Source organism: Plasmodium vinckei, assembly GCF_900681995.1.
Source record: "Plasmodium vinckei vinckei genome assembly, chromosome: PVVCY_08".
In the NCBI taxonomy this organism is placed as follows: domain Eukaryota; phylum Apicomplexa; class Aconoidasida; order Haemosporida; family Plasmodiidae; genus Plasmodium; species Plasmodium vinckei.
Genome location: NC_051300.1, coordinates 188006 through 207252, shown reverse-complemented (window position 1 = coordinate 207252; position 19247 = coordinate 188006). Strand labels below are relative to the sequence as shown.

The 19247-nt window shown below is 23.3% G+C and overlaps 7 protein-coding genes across 7 annotated transcripts; 3 read left to right on the top strand and 4 right to left on the bottom strand.

Annotated features, from left to right (window-relative positions):
• Nucleotides 1–332: 332 nt before the first annotated feature.
• Nucleotides 333–1713, top strand: PVVCY_0800470 (ribosomal protein L25, putative; the record flags this gene model as incomplete). The annotated part of the gene is made up of 5 exons (XM_008626856.1): nucleotides 333–663; nucleotides 813–893; nucleotides 1031–1281; nucleotides 1401–1490; nucleotides 1609–1713. 5 exons carry the CDS (start codon nucleotides 333–335, stop codon nucleotides 1711–1713), a joined length of 858 nt encoding a protein of 285 aa, XP_008625078.1.
• A 35-nt stretch (nucleotides 1714–1748) lies between these two features.
• On the bottom strand, nucleotides 1749–5790 carry PVVCY_0800460 (conserved Plasmodium protein, unknown function; the record flags this gene model as incomplete). Its single annotated transcript, XM_008626855.2, has 13 exons — nucleotides 1749–1804; nucleotides 1902–2022; nucleotides 2118–2156; nucleotides 2286–2366; nucleotides 2442–2720; nucleotides 2881–3828; nucleotides 3950–4036; nucleotides 4250–4474; nucleotides 4608–4880; nucleotides 4998–5095; nucleotides 5200–5314; nucleotides 5439–5614; nucleotides 5727–5790. 13 exons carry the CDS (start codon nucleotides 5788–5790, stop codon nucleotides 1749–1751), a joined length of 2562 nt encoding a protein of 853 aa, XP_008625077.2.
• A 655-nt stretch (nucleotides 5791–6445) lies between these two features.
• Nucleotides 6446–6853, bottom strand: PVVCY_0800450 (conserved Plasmodium protein, unknown function; the record flags this gene model as incomplete). The annotated part of the gene is made up of 1 exon (XM_008626854.1): nucleotides 6446–6853. One exon carries the CDS (start codon nucleotides 6851–6853, stop codon nucleotides 6446–6448), a length of 408 nt encoding a protein of 135 aa, XP_008625076.1.
• A 1915-nt stretch (nucleotides 6854–8768) lies between these two features.
• PVVCY_0800440 (NYN domain-containing protein, putative) lies at nucleotides 8769–11218 on the top strand (the record flags this gene model as incomplete). The annotated part of the gene is made up of 2 exons (XM_008626853.1): nucleotides 8769–10839; nucleotides 11028–11218. The coding sequence occupies 2 exons, from the start codon at nucleotides 8769–8771 to the stop codon at nucleotides 11216–11218; spliced, it is 2262 nt and encodes a 753-aa protein (XP_008625075.1).
• Nucleotides 11219–11604: 386 nt separating this feature from the next.
• On the bottom strand, nucleotides 11605–13383 carry PVVCY_0800430 (cytosolic glyoxalase II, putative; the record flags this gene model as incomplete). The annotated part of the gene is made up of 7 exons (XM_037634210.1): nucleotides 11605–11824; nucleotides 11957–12221; nucleotides 12360–12473; nucleotides 12590–12665; nucleotides 12797–12842; nucleotides 12938–13002; nucleotides 13378–13383. The coding sequence occupies 7 exons, from the start codon at nucleotides 13381–13383 to the stop codon at nucleotides 11605–11607; spliced, it is 792 nt and encodes a 263-aa protein (XP_037490348.1).
• A 1222-nt stretch (nucleotides 13384–14605) lies between these two features.
• Nucleotides 14606–15115, bottom strand: PVVCY_0800420 (conserved rodent malaria protein, unknown function; the record flags this gene model as incomplete). Its single annotated transcript, XM_008626851.1, has 1 exon — nucleotides 14606–15115. The coding sequence occupies one exon, from the start codon at nucleotides 15113–15115 to the stop codon at nucleotides 14606–14608; it is 510 nt and encodes a 169-aa protein (XP_008625073.1).
• A 2375-nt stretch (nucleotides 15116–17490) lies between these two features.
• PVVCY_0800410 (V-type proton ATPase subunit B, putative) lies at nucleotides 17491–19133 on the top strand (the record flags this gene model as incomplete). Its single annotated transcript, XM_008626850.1, has 2 exons — nucleotides 17491–17599; nucleotides 17758–19133. The coding sequence occupies 2 exons, from the start codon at nucleotides 17491–17493 to the stop codon at nucleotides 19131–19133; spliced, it is 1485 nt and encodes a 494-aa protein (XP_008625072.1).
• Between the last annotated feature and the right edge of the window lie 114 nt (nucleotides 19134–19247).

Genomic DNA, 19247 nt, shown 5'->3' with positions numbered 1-19247 from the left:
AATGACATTCGTTATTTATTTCTAGCTTATTATGCAATACATTCTTTTATGTATTAACAATTTTCTCATGTATAAATTTTTTTTTCGATTTTTTTTTCCAAATTTTTTTTTTCAACATCAGCATAAGAACTGTAATGAATTTTTTTTTGTTTATTTATTTTAAGTATTCCGCTTGTTTAGTCGCATAGTGCAAATGTTTATTATGTGTATGGAAAAAAAATTGGAATACTTAGTATAATTCTCCTTTCATCAGAACATAACAAAATAAAGTATCATTATATTATATATATGTAACACAATTAATGAAAAATGTAATTTGGTAAGAAAAAAAGATGAATTTTTTGAGACGGCTTAATGGAAAAAAATATTTCATATACACTCCAAAAAGAAATAACCTAAACTACAAATTACATCTTAAGTTTAAGCAATGGAATTATTTAAAAAGTGAAATTATAAATTATTTTAATTCCAACAATAATGTGAATACAACAGTTAATTTAGAAGCTAGGTGCTGGGAAAGGTTTAAGAAAAAGGAATTATTACAAGCCCATGGGTATATCCCTGCTATCATATGGAAGTATGGCGAAGAAAAAAGAATTTGTATAAACCATAAAGAAATTGATGAATATGCATTTGAGGAAGAAGATGGACACTTATCCTTGTGTAATTAAAGACTAAACCGCTACATACATTCTTATGTATATAGAGAGAGAACAAAAAAAGAAAGAATATAGGCATGTGAATGTTTTTGCTCTCTATTTGGCATATATATTCTTATGGAAATGAAATGCATTCCTTATTTTTTTTTGCAGTATTTTCGGCGAGATTATTTAAAATCCATATCGGCGACGAAGTTGTAGAATGTGTTGTGTCGCATGTAGAGGCAGATCCAGGTTAATAAAAAAAATAATTAATATTTTATTATGGTTTATAAACTTAAAGAGACTAATTTATATCATTTTATATTTGTTTTATCCAAGTATAGTATCTCTATACCGACATACCCACATATTTATTTTCTTTATCACAGTTGAGAAGCACATATATTTCTTGAAATTCGCAAGGGTTGTAGAGAATGAGATAACACAAGTAAATATTCCATGTAGTATAGTAGGGCTAATTGGGTCTCCAGCATATATAAATGGATATCATGTTCAATTAGCTTTAAATTATATAAAGTGTAATGTTTTAGGGAATAATATCCCTCCTCCTTTTCAAATAGACGTTTCAAAGTTATCATATAAAGAGCCATATAATTCCATCAAATTAAGAGAATTGATGGTAAGAAAAAAAAATGAATGCATACATTATTATGTGTACATTGTTAATAGTATATGTACACTACAAAAACTAAACGAATTAACAAACAAAATAAAAATATGAATAAATATTATTTGCAGCATTTGCTTCCAGAAAATGGTAATGTAATATTCTCTGAGGAATATGACTTAGATCAAACTGAAGTAGTTTGGACATACGAGCCTGGAAAGGTAACATCCCCTAAAAAACAAAAAATAATTTGTACCTAATCTATGTATGCATGCAATTTCTTTTAATTTTATTTGATAATACTTCATAGTATTTTTTTAATATATTATTTATGTACAGATTCCTGAAACTCCATTACCTGATGATTATATTGATCCCAATTTTTTGAACAAAAGAGGAAAGCGAATCCAGCTAACATACAAAGATTATTGGCCAAAGCAATAAAACTTTATATTTTTTTTGTCTAATTATTTTTTACTTTAAAAAATTATTATGGAATGGCATGAAATGCATTTTCTATTTTTTAAAATGGTTCCTGAAATGATATGCATATGTATATATATAAATATATGTGCGTGCAATTAAATTAATTTGGTGTTATTAAACTTGTTTAAAGGGTTTAATTAAGTTACCTATCATATTTTTAGTTCCACAAACTGAACATGATATATAAAAATTATTTACATTTTTTTCTGAGTTCAATTTTGATACTTGCTTTTCCAGAGTCACAATTAAGTCATGCAGGGCATTCATCTTTTTTAATGGAGTATAAATATACAATGAAAAAAATCTAATATTTATTTCTATATATAAATGTAGAAAAATATTGTCTTTGTTTATTTTATTACCTGCTCCTCGTACTTCTTATGAATGTTAGCTTCTTCTTCCTGCACTCATAGAAAATATATACATATGTTATGTGGTATATATTGATATAAACAATAAGAATTTAGACATGAAAATAAATGAATATATTTTTTGGAGGGTCACGAAATAAGTTGAAAAGAAAAATATACCTTATAGGTTTCTATTTGTTGATTTAATTTTTGTATTTCATCTTCTCTTGTGATGAAATTATTTTGCATATTTTCCAAGTCCTGTAAATATGGATATGTATAAGATAGTTGTATTTTTTTACATAAGTTGAAAAAAATAGCATTTGGGGAGCATACCTTAATATTTTGTTTGATTTCTAAATTTAAATTATTTATTTTTACACAAGAACAAACATATGCTTCGATAAGTTGCTTTTCCTTAATAGTTATTCCTTTATTTTCAGAATCATTAAAAGTTATATAATCTAAAATTTTATCTACATTATTTTTAATAGGAAGGTTATATTCTTCTTCGTTTTGTGACTCTCGTTTAGATGATAAAGATTCTGATAAAACTTCATTATTTAGTTTCAACTCTTTATTTTCCATTAGTGTATTTTTAAACTCATTTAAGGCCTGAAAAGGGGGGAAAATTAAACCATATCAAAAGTAAATGGGCCCAGAAAAATGAAGTAATAATATTCACATGTTTTTATATATATAAATATGTATATGCATGAAGATGTCTTAGTTGTTATGGGCAATATGATAGTTTATGTGCCCTTTTTTAGCTAACTTGTTGATTGTTTTTTTTCAATTTTCTAATGATTTTTTGCTTTTTTGAAAGAATTAAATTTAGTTCTCTATTATTTTGTTTGAATAATTTTTCATTTTTATAAGATTTTTCCAATAAGTTATATGGAATACCCTCCATTTTATTGAATTGGCTGTTAATGTTTTCTAAATATGAACTTTGGTTTTTAGCTGAGATAAAATTATTAAATCGAGTATATGATAATAGAGAAATAACATATAATTTAATTTCATTAATATTAAAATTCTCAATATAATTAATAAGTAAATTAGTTAGATCTAATATAACAGTAATAGATTTTGGATTGTCTATAGGAAAAACATTTGATCCTTTAACTTCACAAATACGAAATGAAATATATGTTTTTATATATTTAAAAGAATAACATAAATTTTCCAATATTAATTTAAAATTTTTTAATAAAAATAAATTAAGTTTGTGATTTTTTTCAACATTATTTTTTAATTTGTCACATTTTGACAACGCCTTTTTTTCTCTATTCTGTAATATCATATTAAAATTTGAGTCTTCAAATTTGGACAAGCCATTATCATAATTTTTGTTTTTATTACATTCATCTGAATTGCTATCATTGCTCAAATTGTTTGAATCAACATCATCATATGTTGCTTTAATATTGTATATTGTTTGATCAATGTTTTTTTTTTTTTTTGAAAAAATAGACCGGTTTTCAAAATATTCTACAATTATATTGTCATTATTATATGGGTAAAAAAAAGCAACAAAATAAAATAGATTTATTATTTTTATAATTAAATTTTTTATATTTCTTAATTCACGAGTGACATTTCTTAGAAAAAATTTTTTATTAAACATGGAAGTTGGGAATAAATATTCTTCAATACATAAATAGATATTTGTATTTAAAACTAATTTCTTTATTTTTTCTGTGATTTTATTAAGAATATCCTGAAAAAATAAATATAATAAGTTGTAAAAATTATGTGTATTTTCTATACATGCTCATTATAATATACATCATATTTTGAATAAACAAAAATGCATAAACATTGTATAATTGAAGTATCACCTTGATATATTCTCTATCTTCATTTTGCTCCCATTTTATTTTCAAACTTTTTAACAATGATGATATTTCCTCAAGGCATATAATTTCCTTAGAAAGGTAAGTGCAAAATATATTTAAATATATTATATGACTGGAGTAGTTATTTATGAAAGCAAGTATTAGTAATTGTTACTATAATACATGATTGCACAAAAATACAAGACTATTATTTTTATTGAAAAATGAAAAATTAATTTCGTCATACACATTACAATTATTCATTTATTTGTCTATCAATTTGGAATAAGTTTTATTTTTTACCTTGCTTGAAATATTCTTGAGACTTTCAATTTTAGAATAATCACCTTTAAATTTGTTTTGTGGGTCTTCCATATGTTCATCATTTTCGAACTTGTTATATATCGAGCTAAGTTGTGTTTCTTGAAAAATAAACAGGTCTTTGCATATGTTTAAGTATTCAATAAATCTTTGTATTATATTTGAAATAAAATATTGAAAATACTTTATATGCTCATTAATTTTGTTCTACATAAATGAGAAAAGAAAAGCAAGACATGGAAGTATAGACATTTTGAAAATGATAAAATGATTTAATTAAATGGATAATTGTGAAATAAATATATGTGTGTGTAATTTTGCAATCATCTATTTTTATTACTTGTATATAATAGTCACAATGATTATATTTATGAAAAAAGGGAATTGAGTTAAAGTTGATTTTATATTTTGGATAACATTTATTTTTTAGAAGTTTACAAACTTTTTCTATTTTAATTATTTGATTATTTTTTATATCAATAGTTTCATCAAATTGAATTTTATTTTCTTTTGTCTGCTTTATTATTTCTTCATTTTCTTTTTCAACTTTAACCATATTTTTAGCATAATATTTAATTGTTTCATTTAAGTTTTCGATTATTTTATCCTTTTCCTAAAGGGTATGAATAAAATATAAAGGTATACTTAAAATATTGTACAAATGATTTATGATGAGTACAAACAGGTATGCATATTGGCATATATGAATTTATATATATTTTTTTTTAACTGTTATTTTTTCCTGATGGGTGTTCCTAAATGTGGTTAAGTCTTTTTCTATTTTTTCATTATATGATTGAAGATCTTCTATTTTTTTGTATAAATTTTCTAATAAAAAATGGAAAAGAATAAAATTTATATGTACACCTATATCTACAATTGTTATGGGATGAAGTATAAAATGAAGTGATATTATGTGGATGTATGCAAACCGTTTTCCTTGATCTTAATTTCGAGTTCTTCGAAAGCTGCAGATTCATGAACACTTTCCTTTGAGCCCGTTGATAGTAATTTTAAATTTCTCCATGATGAATTATTATTCTTTTTCTATAGATCAACAATACAAAATAATAATGATAAATATTTATTTTTTTTCTAAACCCTTTTTAGTATTATTGTAGAAAATAATAAAATTATGATTAAAAAAATAGGATATGTATTTTCCCTTTACCTGTTCCTCTAGCAAATTAGACAGAGTTGTTACTTTATTTGATAGGTCATTATTACTACTTAACAGGTTATTATTTTTATCGCCTATCAAATTTAATTTATTATATTGTTCTTGGTTTTTTTTTTCTAATTGCTCAATGTCTTTTTTGTATTCCACTATAGCCTTTTTTAGTATGTCTAAGGAATGTATTAAATAATAAAGTTTATATAAAATGGTAATTTAAAAAATAGTGAAAAAAAACATAAATAAATATGAAATAATAATAGGATAACTTAGTTTGGATATTACCATTTTGCTCCTTTAACTCTTTATATTTTTCTTTAATTAATTTATATTTATCCTCTATATTCATTTTAAAAAATAGTAGTTTAAAAAGAGGGGATTCCAAAGTTTTTAATTATGAGCATGCAGAGTGATAAGAGTGTACAACAAAGTTGTATATACCATATTTATTTAAATATATAAAATTATAGCAATGTTTATAAAAGGAAAATACGAAAAAAGAAAAATCGAACTTTTTAAAATTGTAGCATATACAAAAATATATTAATACGCATGTATGGATATATCCATTTGACTATTAATTTTAACACAAATATATTTAAAAAAAATATAAATATAATAATGATAAAAATACAAAAAATTAGTAAAGCAAAAATAGTATTGATATATGAGTAAGGATACTACATATATAAAAATATATTTTACTTGTGTGTAAATTTCACTATATATTTTTTTATTTCACAAAAAATAAAATGTTTATAACATTTTGTATTAAAATTAAGTAAATATCATATACTGTTAAACTTTCCATATATAATAATATTAAAAAAAACATACTTGGATATTATATTATAATTCTTGGAAAGATAAATATAATGAAGTTAATAATGTATTTTCCGTTTAACAAATAAATGAGTACTTTTCATTTTTATTACACCATTTCATAAGTTACTTAATTTTTTGCTAGGTTATAATATTTTTAATTATTTCGCATTTTACAAACGTTATTTTTGTATCCTCATATAATAAGTTTCCCAATTTGTTTTTTTTGACGCATTTTTATAAGCAAGTCTCTTAATAGGAATATATTCCACATTTTTGTATCTCATGACATAATTTCTATTTTCGTAATAAAAATTTTTTGCTGAATCTGGATATGGTTTTAAGGTATAATTGATATTAGGAGGATATGGGGATGAGTAAGTAAATGTATTGTTTGATGTCCTAATTAATTCATATTCATTTGATTTTGTTTTTTTATTTGGTAACTTTTTAAAGCTATTCCCATAATAATTCAACTTATATAAATCACTATATGGATCATTTATTTTCCCATTTATATTATTTATATTCTTTTTCCTTGAATAGTGGCGATAAGTTCTTTTAATGTTAAGAATAAAGTAGTTTTTCATGGTTTATACTAATTTTTAGTCTTAGCATGTATTGTATATATACAGGCTAACAAGTTTGTGGGTTACTGGTTCTTTTCGTGTGTAAAATATTGTAACTTTTATTGGAATTTAAAAAATGATGTATAGCTTGTTTGGGTTAGTAAAATATATATATGTGGTATCAAACGTTTAAATGATATATTATCCCTTTTCTATTAATGTTTTCTTCAATAACACCTAGGAATATACATGTTTAACATGGTAAAAGATGTTAATAATATTGAAATAAAATGTATATATAATAATTAAACAATATCCATCTAATTTATTAATTATAAGTATACCATGTTCTTAGTATATTGAGAGTATAATATTATACATCATGAGCAACAACAAAAAAATAATATATATAACGGAATTAATTTTATTATATTAACAGATTTCGTGTTTTTAACAATAAATTTTGAACTTTTCAAAAGACTAAGGATTTAAAGATTTCAATTATACATATATGTGCATAAATTCGAAATGAAATGGAAACAAAAAAAATATTGAAGTATAATTTGGGCTTGTATTAAAAAAAATATTTCTATTTAAGATTTTCAAATATAAATATTAAAATAATAAATGTTTTTTATTTTAATTTTTTTATTCAATGTTTTATTTAAATTTTTCTGTGTCATTCTCATATTTATATAACATATATCGATAACCGTGTAAAAAATTTCAATGCATTTCTGTTCGCCCTTTTTGAAAATATTACCAACTAAAAAAAATATTATGAAATATATATACTATTAATATGTATATTTGTTCTTTTTTAATATGTGTATATGGGAATAAGCTTATAGGTGTGTATAATTAATATCCTTTTCGTAACATTAGTCTTTTAAAATAACGTCATAAAATAAAATATTTATATTCTCTATTTTCACTTTATTTCATATAACACATATGAATAGCACACACATGTAGACATATTTATATTCCGCTTCATCAAAATCGTTGCAAATTTTATAAGAGGAAATAACAACTGTAGATTATTACTTTGGGTCAACAACTTTTTACATTTTATACATTCGGAAGAAATAAAAATTTCATTTTAAGAGGATAGTGAAATGTTTTCCATAAATTATATACAGACAGTAGAACATATATATAATTTATTTAAATAAAAGAAATAATAAGAGTAAAAGTTTTTACATCATTAATGTCCATAATTTGTGTTTTTAATATAATAAATTTATGATATAATTAAAATAGAAAGAGGAAACTATATCAGTTTTTAACATTTTTAATGAATACTATATTACCATAATTTTAATATATTTTTGTAATTAATATCTCTTAATAAGTCTTTTTTTTTTTATTTTTTATGTTATTATTATAACAATAGATACAAACATTAAACGTATATTATTATCGAAAGATGAGAAACTATGTTATGGGGAAACAAATAAAATAAAAAATAGCCACAACTTATATTTCCAAAAAGTTGATATACATGAAATTGATGATAAGAAAAAAAAGTATATATATGTTGTGGTTACAAATGGGATTTTCTTGCTCTAACAAATATTATTAACAATGTATTTACATATATATATTTTACATACAAAACAGTAGCGAAAAAAAACGATAAAAATATTTTCCTTAATGAAAAGATAATTTCCGATATATGTTAACCGAAATTGTGGTATGGTGCTAGCTAAAAAAATAAAAATAAACAAACAATAATAAAAAGAATTCCTAAAATAATATTTAAAAAAATAATGTTATAAAATAAATAGTGATAAAATTGATTACAAAGTTATTATTAAGAGATTAAATTGGAAAGAAAAGTGGAAGCACAAAAAAAAATCAAATAATATTGTTAAAGGGCATATATTATTTGAAAATACCACAATGAACTTAAATATAATGAAAAAATTGTGAAATGAAAGAAAAATTTTCAAGAAATGAAAATGTAGAAGGGGATAACGAAGATCTTGGGAAAATAAATTATTTAGAACAGGATAATATATTGAAAAAATGTCGAAAAAAAAAAAAAAAAAAAAATAACAACAATGATGATAATAAAATGAGCAATAGCAATAACCACATTAATGATAGTGGACATAACGAAATAAAGGAATGTGTCTTAAATATGGGGGATGATAAAACTGAACAAAAAGAAAATGTATCAATGGATGAAGAAGACATAAAAAATTTAATATTTCCATTAGACATAAAGCTAATATATGTGCGTTTATCAAAAATAAAATCTAAAAAAATTAATAAAACGAAAGATGATTTTACAAGTGTACTTAACGAAGCTTTACATAATGTAATAATATTATATTATGAATTATATTTTTATAATCATATAGATAATTTTAAAGTTGATGTTAATTTTTATGAAATATATAATGATATAATATGCTTAGTAGATGAATTATTGGGGTTACATAGGACTCATTTAGAAAAAAATGGTTTAACTGAAACTGGTGAAAAAAAGGATTGTAATTCAGGGAAACATTCAAATAATAAAAATAAAAAGAAAGATATTGAAAAGGTAAAAGATGATGATTTATTAGATTATAAACTTGATGGTGATGAAAATGTTGTACATTTAAATTTTAAAAAAATGAAAATGAAATATTTATCTGTAGAAATAGATATAATATTTTTTTGTGAATGGCATCATGATAATATATTAACATCTAAAGAAAACCCATCAAAATATTACAATAGTTACAATAAAATAATAGTGAATAATATGAATAATCTAGAACAGAATGATCCGATTTATAATACTAACATTGGTATTGACGTTAGTGATGATATGAATAATGTGTTAGGTAATAGTCTTCCTCAGGTGTGCGAAAAAGAAAATGATTTTACCCTACCAAATAAGTCCATAAAAAAAAAAAAAAAAAGTAATAATCATAACACTATTGGTAATAATAATGATGACAATGAAAAAAAAAAGGATATTCCGGATAAAATTGAAAGTAATAAGGCTAGTATAAATAAACCAAAGAAGGAAATTAATTTAAAATCTAATAATAGTAAACAAATAAATAAAATAGAAGATAAAAAAGTGGAGCCTATAAAAAATGATAAATATTTAAAGGAAGATAGAAGGCTATGCTATAATTTGTTATGTAAAGAACAACCATATAAGGCTTTCTTGCTAAAAGACACATTTGATTTTAGTAAATCAGATGAAGAAGATAACACAAAAGAAATAGCCAATGATTCATTAAAAATCGAATGTGCAGACATGTTGGGGATAGAAGAAAGAGCACATATAAATATGTTTGCACCAGGAAAGGAAAATTCAGAAAAAAGAGCCCCACCTGAAAATAATAATAATAGAGGTGTAAACAATGGAAGTGGTAATTATAATGGAAATTTTGTCGAAGGTTATTCGGCTGGAAATAAGAAATTAACACATATCCCTAAAGAAATAGTAAACATAACAGCTTTGCTAAGTAATCCTATATTGTCATTACGTAATATAAAAAATTTTAATGATGTAAATTTTCCATATGGATATAAAAATAGCGAAAAGAAAGGCATATATGATTATTGCTATTCTTATTTAAACAAAATACATAATGGATATGATATAATTCCTATAGAAGGATATAAATTTCGATCAATAATAATTGATGGCGCAAATGTTTGTGCTAAAGTAATAAATAATAAAAATTCTCAATATTATTTTGATAATGGGGAAATAGAAATTGTTTATGATTGCTACATATTATATGAAGCATATTTATTTTTTAAAAAAATTAATGTTGAAGATATTATAATTGTTTTAAATCCTGTTATGAAACAGGGTAATGAATATTATTTACGAACAAAAAAAGTTTTTAATTATACATATCTTGAAAAATTAATAAAACTAAATGTTATATTAATTAGCAATGAAAAATATTATCATAGTAATAAGGGTGAGATAGTTAAAAGAAGAACTTATGATGATGTATTGATACTGGAATTAGCTTTGCATAAAAGTACGTATAAAAAAAAACAAAAATATAAGCAGAAAAAAAATGCGAAATAGTTTCGTTAATTGTGCATAAATATTGATTCATATCTTGCCTAATCCTTAAACAATAATTGTTTTTGTGATTCTTATTGTCTTTTATACATGTATGCATATTATATGTTCTTTTTCATTTATATATGAATTTTTTTTCAGAGGGATGTGTTATCTCTAATGATAACTATGCAGATATATGGATGAGGACATCAAACCGTAAAGAAATACAAGACATAATATCTTATTATGTTGTTAAGCATAATTATGATAAAAATAGGGGATTTTCATTAGATTTAACAAAAAAGCCGCTGAAATACATATTAAATTCATTATTTCAAAAAGTTGTTTAAGTTAATAGTGTACACATTTAAAATAAATGTGGTGTTTTTTTTTATAAATATAATTAGATTAACCTAAATTTAATCGTACGTATGTAATCATATATACATGCACAGCATAGAATAAACAAAATTAATTTGTTGCAACAAAATAAAAAATATTTTTTTGTATTTGCCTAAACAAATATATAAATAAGATCAGTAAATTTGCTTTTCTCTAATAGAAATATGTTAATTTCGTTCAGTCAAGATTGATGTACAATCTGAATATTTACACATGTTTGTATGTGTTTAAATTATTACAAAAAAAATGAAATATCACTATAATATGCAAGATAGACAAATTTATTAGTATAGTTTAATTTAACGTATTATTTATGTTTTTTTAATTTTTTTAATTAAAAATAATTTTTTAATTCTCTCAATTTATCCAATATTTTCACTTCATCTTTTGTATTATATTTTTCAATATAACGATTTGTTCGAAAAAATGGATTTATTAAATTTTCATCTTTAATTGTAGATGGAACTGAATGTTTCTTTTTTTTAAGTAATTCTTCTACTTCCTTCATTTTATTTAGCATGTCTTCATTTTCTTTTTCAATACTAAGAGCAAATCTGCAGAAATTGTGAAAAGAATATATATATATATACATTTTACAATGCGAAAATGGATATGATAAAAAAGTTATATTTATATATGGCCATGCTACTTATTGGTTTCATTTTTTCTGGGCATTTATGGGTTACCTCAAATTATTAAGAGTGTACTCGTGTCCGCAATATATTAAAGTTTCTGGTCTTAAGGATTTTGCTTTTTCTATATTTTTGAGCATTTCTTTTGCTCCTCCTTCAAAAAATCGGCCACATCCAGCAATGAATAAGGTATCTCCAGTGAATAAAATCGGGGCACAAGTTAAATCTTCGTTTTTATTTTCATCCATTTTATAAGCATAATACATCATGTGCCCTTTTGTATGGCAGGGGGCATGAATAGCTTTTATACAAATCTCTCCTAAAATGAATAAAATAAATATAAATCCACAGTTTTTATTATACTTTTCATTCATCAAATAAAAGTATAATATGGTTATCTATGAATAGGGCAGTGTTACTATCTCATATATTCACATTTTTATCTTTTGAGATATACCTAATTTAACAATTTGGCTGTCATATGCTTTTTCAGTTGCTCCTGGAGTTGTTTCGTATGCTGACCCAATAACTTTTATCTTTTTATGTAGTTCCCTTATTCGTGTGTTTCCACCTTTAATGAGAAAAAAATAAAACAGGTTATATATGCTTATATGGGAGAACAAAAAAAATTCGAAAAACATAATATTTGTTTGCACATTATTTTGAAAATCGTTTTCTTTAGCTAACCTGAATGGTCATAATGATGGTGAGTGCAAAAGGCATACTCTAAGTCCACATTTAATTTTTCTATTTTTTTTAAAACCTGAATTTTCCATAAGAAATAAGTATGTGTATTTTACATCAATCGAAAGAACAAAGAGTATATATAGTAAAATATGAAAAGATGCATAAAAACAACAAATAATTCATACGTAAATATCAAATAGCCATTACCTTGTCTGGTTCAACTGGATCGAAGCATGCAGCCTTTTTTGTTTTTCTATTATAAATTAAATAAATAAGTAAACAAATAAAATAAATCAAGACAATACAATGTATTTTCTTATCATGCCATTTATAAAAAAATATTCTTACTCATCGATGATAACATAAGCAAAATTGTCTTCTAGTGATGGTACAACTAAAACTTGTGCACATGGCTAAATCCAAATAAAAAAAGTTAAAAAAGTTTTAAAGAAATATGTATGAATAATATAGTTTTGTATATTTATGTAATGCATTTTTTGAAAAAAACTATATACAAAAAATACAATTTTTAAAAGTTATAAAATGTATATTCCCCTTTTATTCCCCCATTATTATTATTATTATTCTATAAATGTAAATTTTATGAGTATTTCGAATGTAGACTCATAGATATACAGATGCATATGGAGTTATCCTTTCATTGCTTGATTTTGTAATATCCTCATTTTTTATATAGTAATAACTCAAATGCAGTACTATTTGATGGGATAAATAATGAATTGTAGATGGGGCAATTAATATATGCATATATGTGCGTATGTATATACCTTCATTTTGTTGGGTGTATGTAGAATATGTGGGGAGGTAAAAATAGTGTTAATTTTATCAAGTTATATATCTATATGGAAATTATATATAGAATATTCCTTAATCAATAATTCTGGATATATATTAAAAGTAAAAATAATTTTTGTTCGGTATATTTTATTTGGGTAAAATGAATATCATATATATACTTCGGTGAAAGAAAAATCAAGAATCTGATATATTTACTTTTATTTATATTAAAGCTAATATATAATAATAATGGAAAATTACATATGTTCATGAAAATACATACAATAAATTTATAGATTACTTGATGATAAGAAAATGTATATTTTTAATATTTAAAAGATATATAAATAGAAATAATAAAAATCCAAAATATAATTAAATTTTTTTAATTATTCGTAAATAAACCTATAATATTAATGTACACCGGGATTTTCAAAAAAAAATGAGAATACGAAACAAGAATATTTCTCTGTAAATTTAAACCGATTATCTGTTCTTTAATTGTGGAAAATATATTCCTATTTTTTTCCAAAAGTTACTACAAAAGGTGTATATTTTTTATTTGTATTTTTTTATTTTATAAAATTTATTTCACCTATAAAACTTTCTTTTTATATACATAGATTATTATTATGTAGTTTCAAAAAAATATATAAATAAGAATATAAAAATTATGGACATGAGGGTAATTTATTCTAATACATAATATGCTTTTATTCATGTTCATAAAAATACGTGAAAATTCAAAGTTTAATATAAGGTACTTTTTATTAATTTTTTTAAAGAAAAAATAGAGGAATACAATAACTATTGCTAGCTCTATGACTAGGTATAAAAAGCATTGCTATCATCATTTTGTTTACCAAGGGATTAAAAAGAATAATATTATATGAAAAATAAATATGTATTTAATATTTTACTTTATCAAGTTATATTATAATGTTCCATTTATTTTATAATATTTTAAAAATCAAAGAGGGTGTGTGGCTATGTGTATATAGTCATAAACATATTGAATGCAATTAATCTCTATATATGTAACTATTAGGAAAAAACACATATTACTCATTTATGGTATATAAATCATAACTTGTAATGTGGTATTACTATATATCCAACACGAAAATTTCCATTCTTTTCCTCAATATATTCATTGTTCTATTATTTGAATCGTTTTAGGGCAGCATTAATGAAAATGGGTATATTGAGTTTCCTGGTTCATTCAACTTTGTTTTCTTTATTTGGATCGTTTATTTCATTTTCTTTAGTCTCACTAGCTGTCCTTTCTATAGATTCGTTTATGATATTATCCTTAATAGCATCGGCTATATCATCGTTAGAAGTAGTACCACAATCAATTTTCTTTTTTGATATATTTAATGCTGCTTTATGTGTTATAAATCCTATTAATACCGATAGAATGAGCAAAATTATAACACTTAATGTGGGATTTTTTGTAAGAAAACTTTTAACTGCGTTTGTTATATTTGTACTGTCAGATAAACTTTTAATTTTATCTACTGCAACAATAAAATTTGAAGTCTTTATTTGTTTACTCGCCGTTTTTTGATATGAAAATTGATTATCTTCTGAGTTTATAGAATATATATTTTCGCCATTTTTATGATTTTTATCTAAATTTGATAATGCCAATACATTATTATTTATTAAAAAAAAAATGAAAGAAAAACATACTAACAATGATGATACCAATACATTTGCCACCATTTTTCTTAAAAAGGAATTATGTATAAAACTGTTTCAAGAAATAAATTAAATAAAAGATATGTCTATATAATTAATATATGAGATGATATTGTGTTAGGAAGGAAAACAAAAGTTATATGTTTTTTTAAAAAAGTATTCTTGAAAAAAAAATATATATGTAAATATACATAATATATAAATGTGTAAATTTTTAGATCTTAAAATGATAGTATATAATCGGAATTAACTTGACAACTAATAAAATGTAAAAAAATAAAAAATTATACTAGTTATTTTGGTTGCATAAGACATATTTTTAAATATTTTTAATAGCAGTTTACAGAAGTTGTGTATTATATATTTGTTTGTTTATTTTTTGAGGAAAGGAGTGGTGTCGAGCATGCTTAATATAGTTCATATATTCATTGTGTGCATGTGGGTCGTTTGTGTGTTCTTAGATATTTTGAAGGATTTATAGAACAAAATAGATAAATAAGTGGGCATTTTATTTTACGATTATATAGAGATATATTTTTTGTAATATTTATTTCGTTACATTTTTATATTGGACTAATTGAAGTTATGCACCTTTTTGAGTATCGTTTATTTAATCGAAGTTAAAAAATAGTTGAAATAATAATACGGAAAAAAATTACATCAAATTGATGTGAATCGATAAAAAAATTAAAGAATTAACAAAAAGGATAATAATGGGTTGTTCAATGATATTATAAGGAGTTTTAAAAAAAATATATATATGCGGATGCAAAGCATATTATATTTTAAAGGTAATACTATTCCTTCATTGATTAAAAAAATTATATGTATTATACAACCACTATACACCTTTTTCTCAAAAATCACCATGATTTCGACAACATCGATCTTATACATAAATACGTTCTACATTTACTTTGTACCGAATTTTGTTATTATATTTAAGGAAAGGAAAACAACAATGTGATAAAAAAATGTAAAAATAAAGGCTATAAAAATAGGTAGAGAACAAATTGTATATATAATACCCTATCAAAAGTGAATTCAACAAATATTTAAAAAACAATGCAATATATCGTTGCATATATGACATATATGTATATTGCAAAAATTAATATGATAAATATGCATAGTAACCAAATTAATGTTAAAAATTTTTTATATTAAACATATTGGAAACATACAACCGTAAATGTGGTGGTATAATACAAATTTAAATGGGATATTATGCCATTATATAAATGTTTGATGGTTTGATAAAACTTTAGAAAAAAAAAGATTAAAAATATACATATGAAATTAAAGGAAAAAAAAATGGAGAAATGAAATATATAATATTATCGTAAAATGGTATATAATTTATCCAATTGAAAGGGATATAAAATATTATTCTACAAATTAAAATTCTTTTTCATCTTTCAATAAGCATTTTAACAACATACTAAATTAAAGAATAGAGTTTAAAAAAAAATGTATAGCGTCAAATGAAAAATAGTAACTAAAAAAATAGGTAAATCTATAAGTGTATATTGGGCCATACTTTTTTAGTATTAAATAAAGTGACACAAAAAATTGGTAGAGCACCTATTAAAAAAATTTCCAAATATTAACTTATTTAATTACAATTCTCTAATATATATATATTTATTTTTCTTATATTTATTATATATTTTTTCTCAATTTATCACGCTACTTTTATTATGGGTATAAATTAATATTTTCAGGTATGTGAAGAAAATATAATTTTATTTTCATATATATTTAGCTTTTTTCCTTTAATACACAAATACGAAATGGGTACATAAATATATTATATATATTTATTTACAATAATAATTCATAGTTTTTATATAACATGCATAAAGCAAATTATTGTGGCGATTAATATTTGTTCGTAATTTATTTATAGCAAAGTGATTGTTTAATTTATTGATATGTTAAGAATTAAGGTTCCATTTGAAATACTATTATTTATATTTCGTATATTTATATTTCCTATTTTTTATATTTTATATTGTGTTCATTTATTTATATTTCTATATTTTGTTGGATTTTCTGATAATTATATATACATATGATAATGCAAAAAGTGCTAGCATAATAAGCTTCCATTTATTAGCATACATCATGTGCATATTATAATTTTATAAATAGATAGATTGTAATGGCATGATAAAATAATTTATAATATTCTACATATATTATAAGTGGGGATATTAATATATATATTTTGTATAAATTGTTTTATTATATAAGCAATTAATTTAATATGCTCACATAAAAGTGCAGTATTATTAAATATATATGTGTACATATTCGTGTATACCAATTTGTATGCGCATAAAATCGCAAATAAAATATAAAAATAGATATATGTCAATAAAATTATACTTTAAAAAATGAGTAAAGAAGTTATACATACTAAGGTTGAGGCGTCACGAGTAAATGCGTTGGCGGCTGTAAGGAACTACAAAGTTTGCCCAAGGCTTGAGTACAAAACAATATCAGGTATGTTATGCTCATTCTTGTGTTGCTTTTTCAATACATATGAATAGAATAAAACGATTTTCATCTATGATATTATGTAGTCATTGTAAATTCTACAGCTTCTCGTAATTTTACATTCATTTTAATAATTTATTTTTTGTTCCTTTTTCGATACATAGGTGTGCAAGGTCCTCTAGTTATCATAGAAGATGTTAAATTTCCCAAATATTCCGAAATTGTTACTATACATTTAAGTGACAATACATCACGCCAAGGACAAATATTAGAAGTATGTGGTAAAAAAGCAGTAATACAAGTTTTTGAAGGTACAAGCGGAATAGATAATAAAAATAGTTATGTCGAAGTAAGTGGGGATATACTAAAAATGCCAATGAGTGATGAAATGCTTGGAAGAGTATTTAATGGTAGTGGTAAACCAATTGATAAAGGGCCAAATATATTGGCAGATGATTATTTAGATATTAATGGAAATCCAATTAACCCACAATGCCGTGTATACCCAAAAGAAATGATACAGACTGGTATATCAACTATTGATGTTATGAATAGTATAGTAAGAGGGCAAAAAATTCCTTTATTTAGTGCAGCTGGTTTGCCACATAATGAAATAGGTGCTCAAATATGTAGACAAGCATCATTAGTTCAAGGGAAAGATGTATTAGATCATTCTGATGAAAATTTTGCAGTTGTTTTTGGTGCTATGGGTGTTAATATGGAAACAGCTCGATATTTTCGACAAGATTTTGAAGAGAATGGAAAAATGGAAAGAGTTTGTTTATTTTTAAATTTAGCTAATGATCCAACTATTGAAAGAATATTAACACCAAGAATAGCTTTAACAACTGCTGAATATTTAGCATTTGAAAAAGAAATGCATGTATTTGTAATATTAACAGATATGTCATCTTATGCTGATGCTTTAAGAGAAGTTTCTTCAGCACGAGAAGAAGTTCCAGGTCGAAGAGGTTATCCTGGTTATATGTATAGTGATTTATCGACAATATATGAAAGAGCTGGAAGAGTAGAAGGTAGAAATGGTAGTATAACTCAATTCCCTATATTAACTATGCCAAATGATGATATAACACACCCTATACCTGATTTAACAGGATATATTACAGAAGGGCAAATATTTGTCGATAGAAATTTATATAATAGACAAATATATCCACCAATTAATGTATTACCATCTTTATCTCGACTTATGAAAAGTGGAATAGGAAAAAATATGACAAGAATAGACCATCCATATGTATCAGATCAATTATATAGTAATTATGCTATAGCTCAAGACGTAAAGGCTATGAAAGCTGTTATTGGTGAAGAGGCGTTATCAAACGATGATATATTATATTTAGAATTTTTGGACAAGTTTGAAAAGAGATTTATTACTCAAAATACATATGAATCCCGAGACATTTATCAATCTTTGGAAATTGCATGGGATTTATTAAGAATTTTCCCAGAAGATATGCTAAAGAAAATAAAGAGCGACATATTGTCCAAATATTATCCTCGCCACCATGCAAGTTAATTATAATGCAATTAAGAATTACTTTGTGTGAAATACGTGAAAAAGAGAAATGAAGGAATAATAAAACAGTCATAGGGTATCTTTATATATATATTGTTGCCCCTTTGTGCTGTA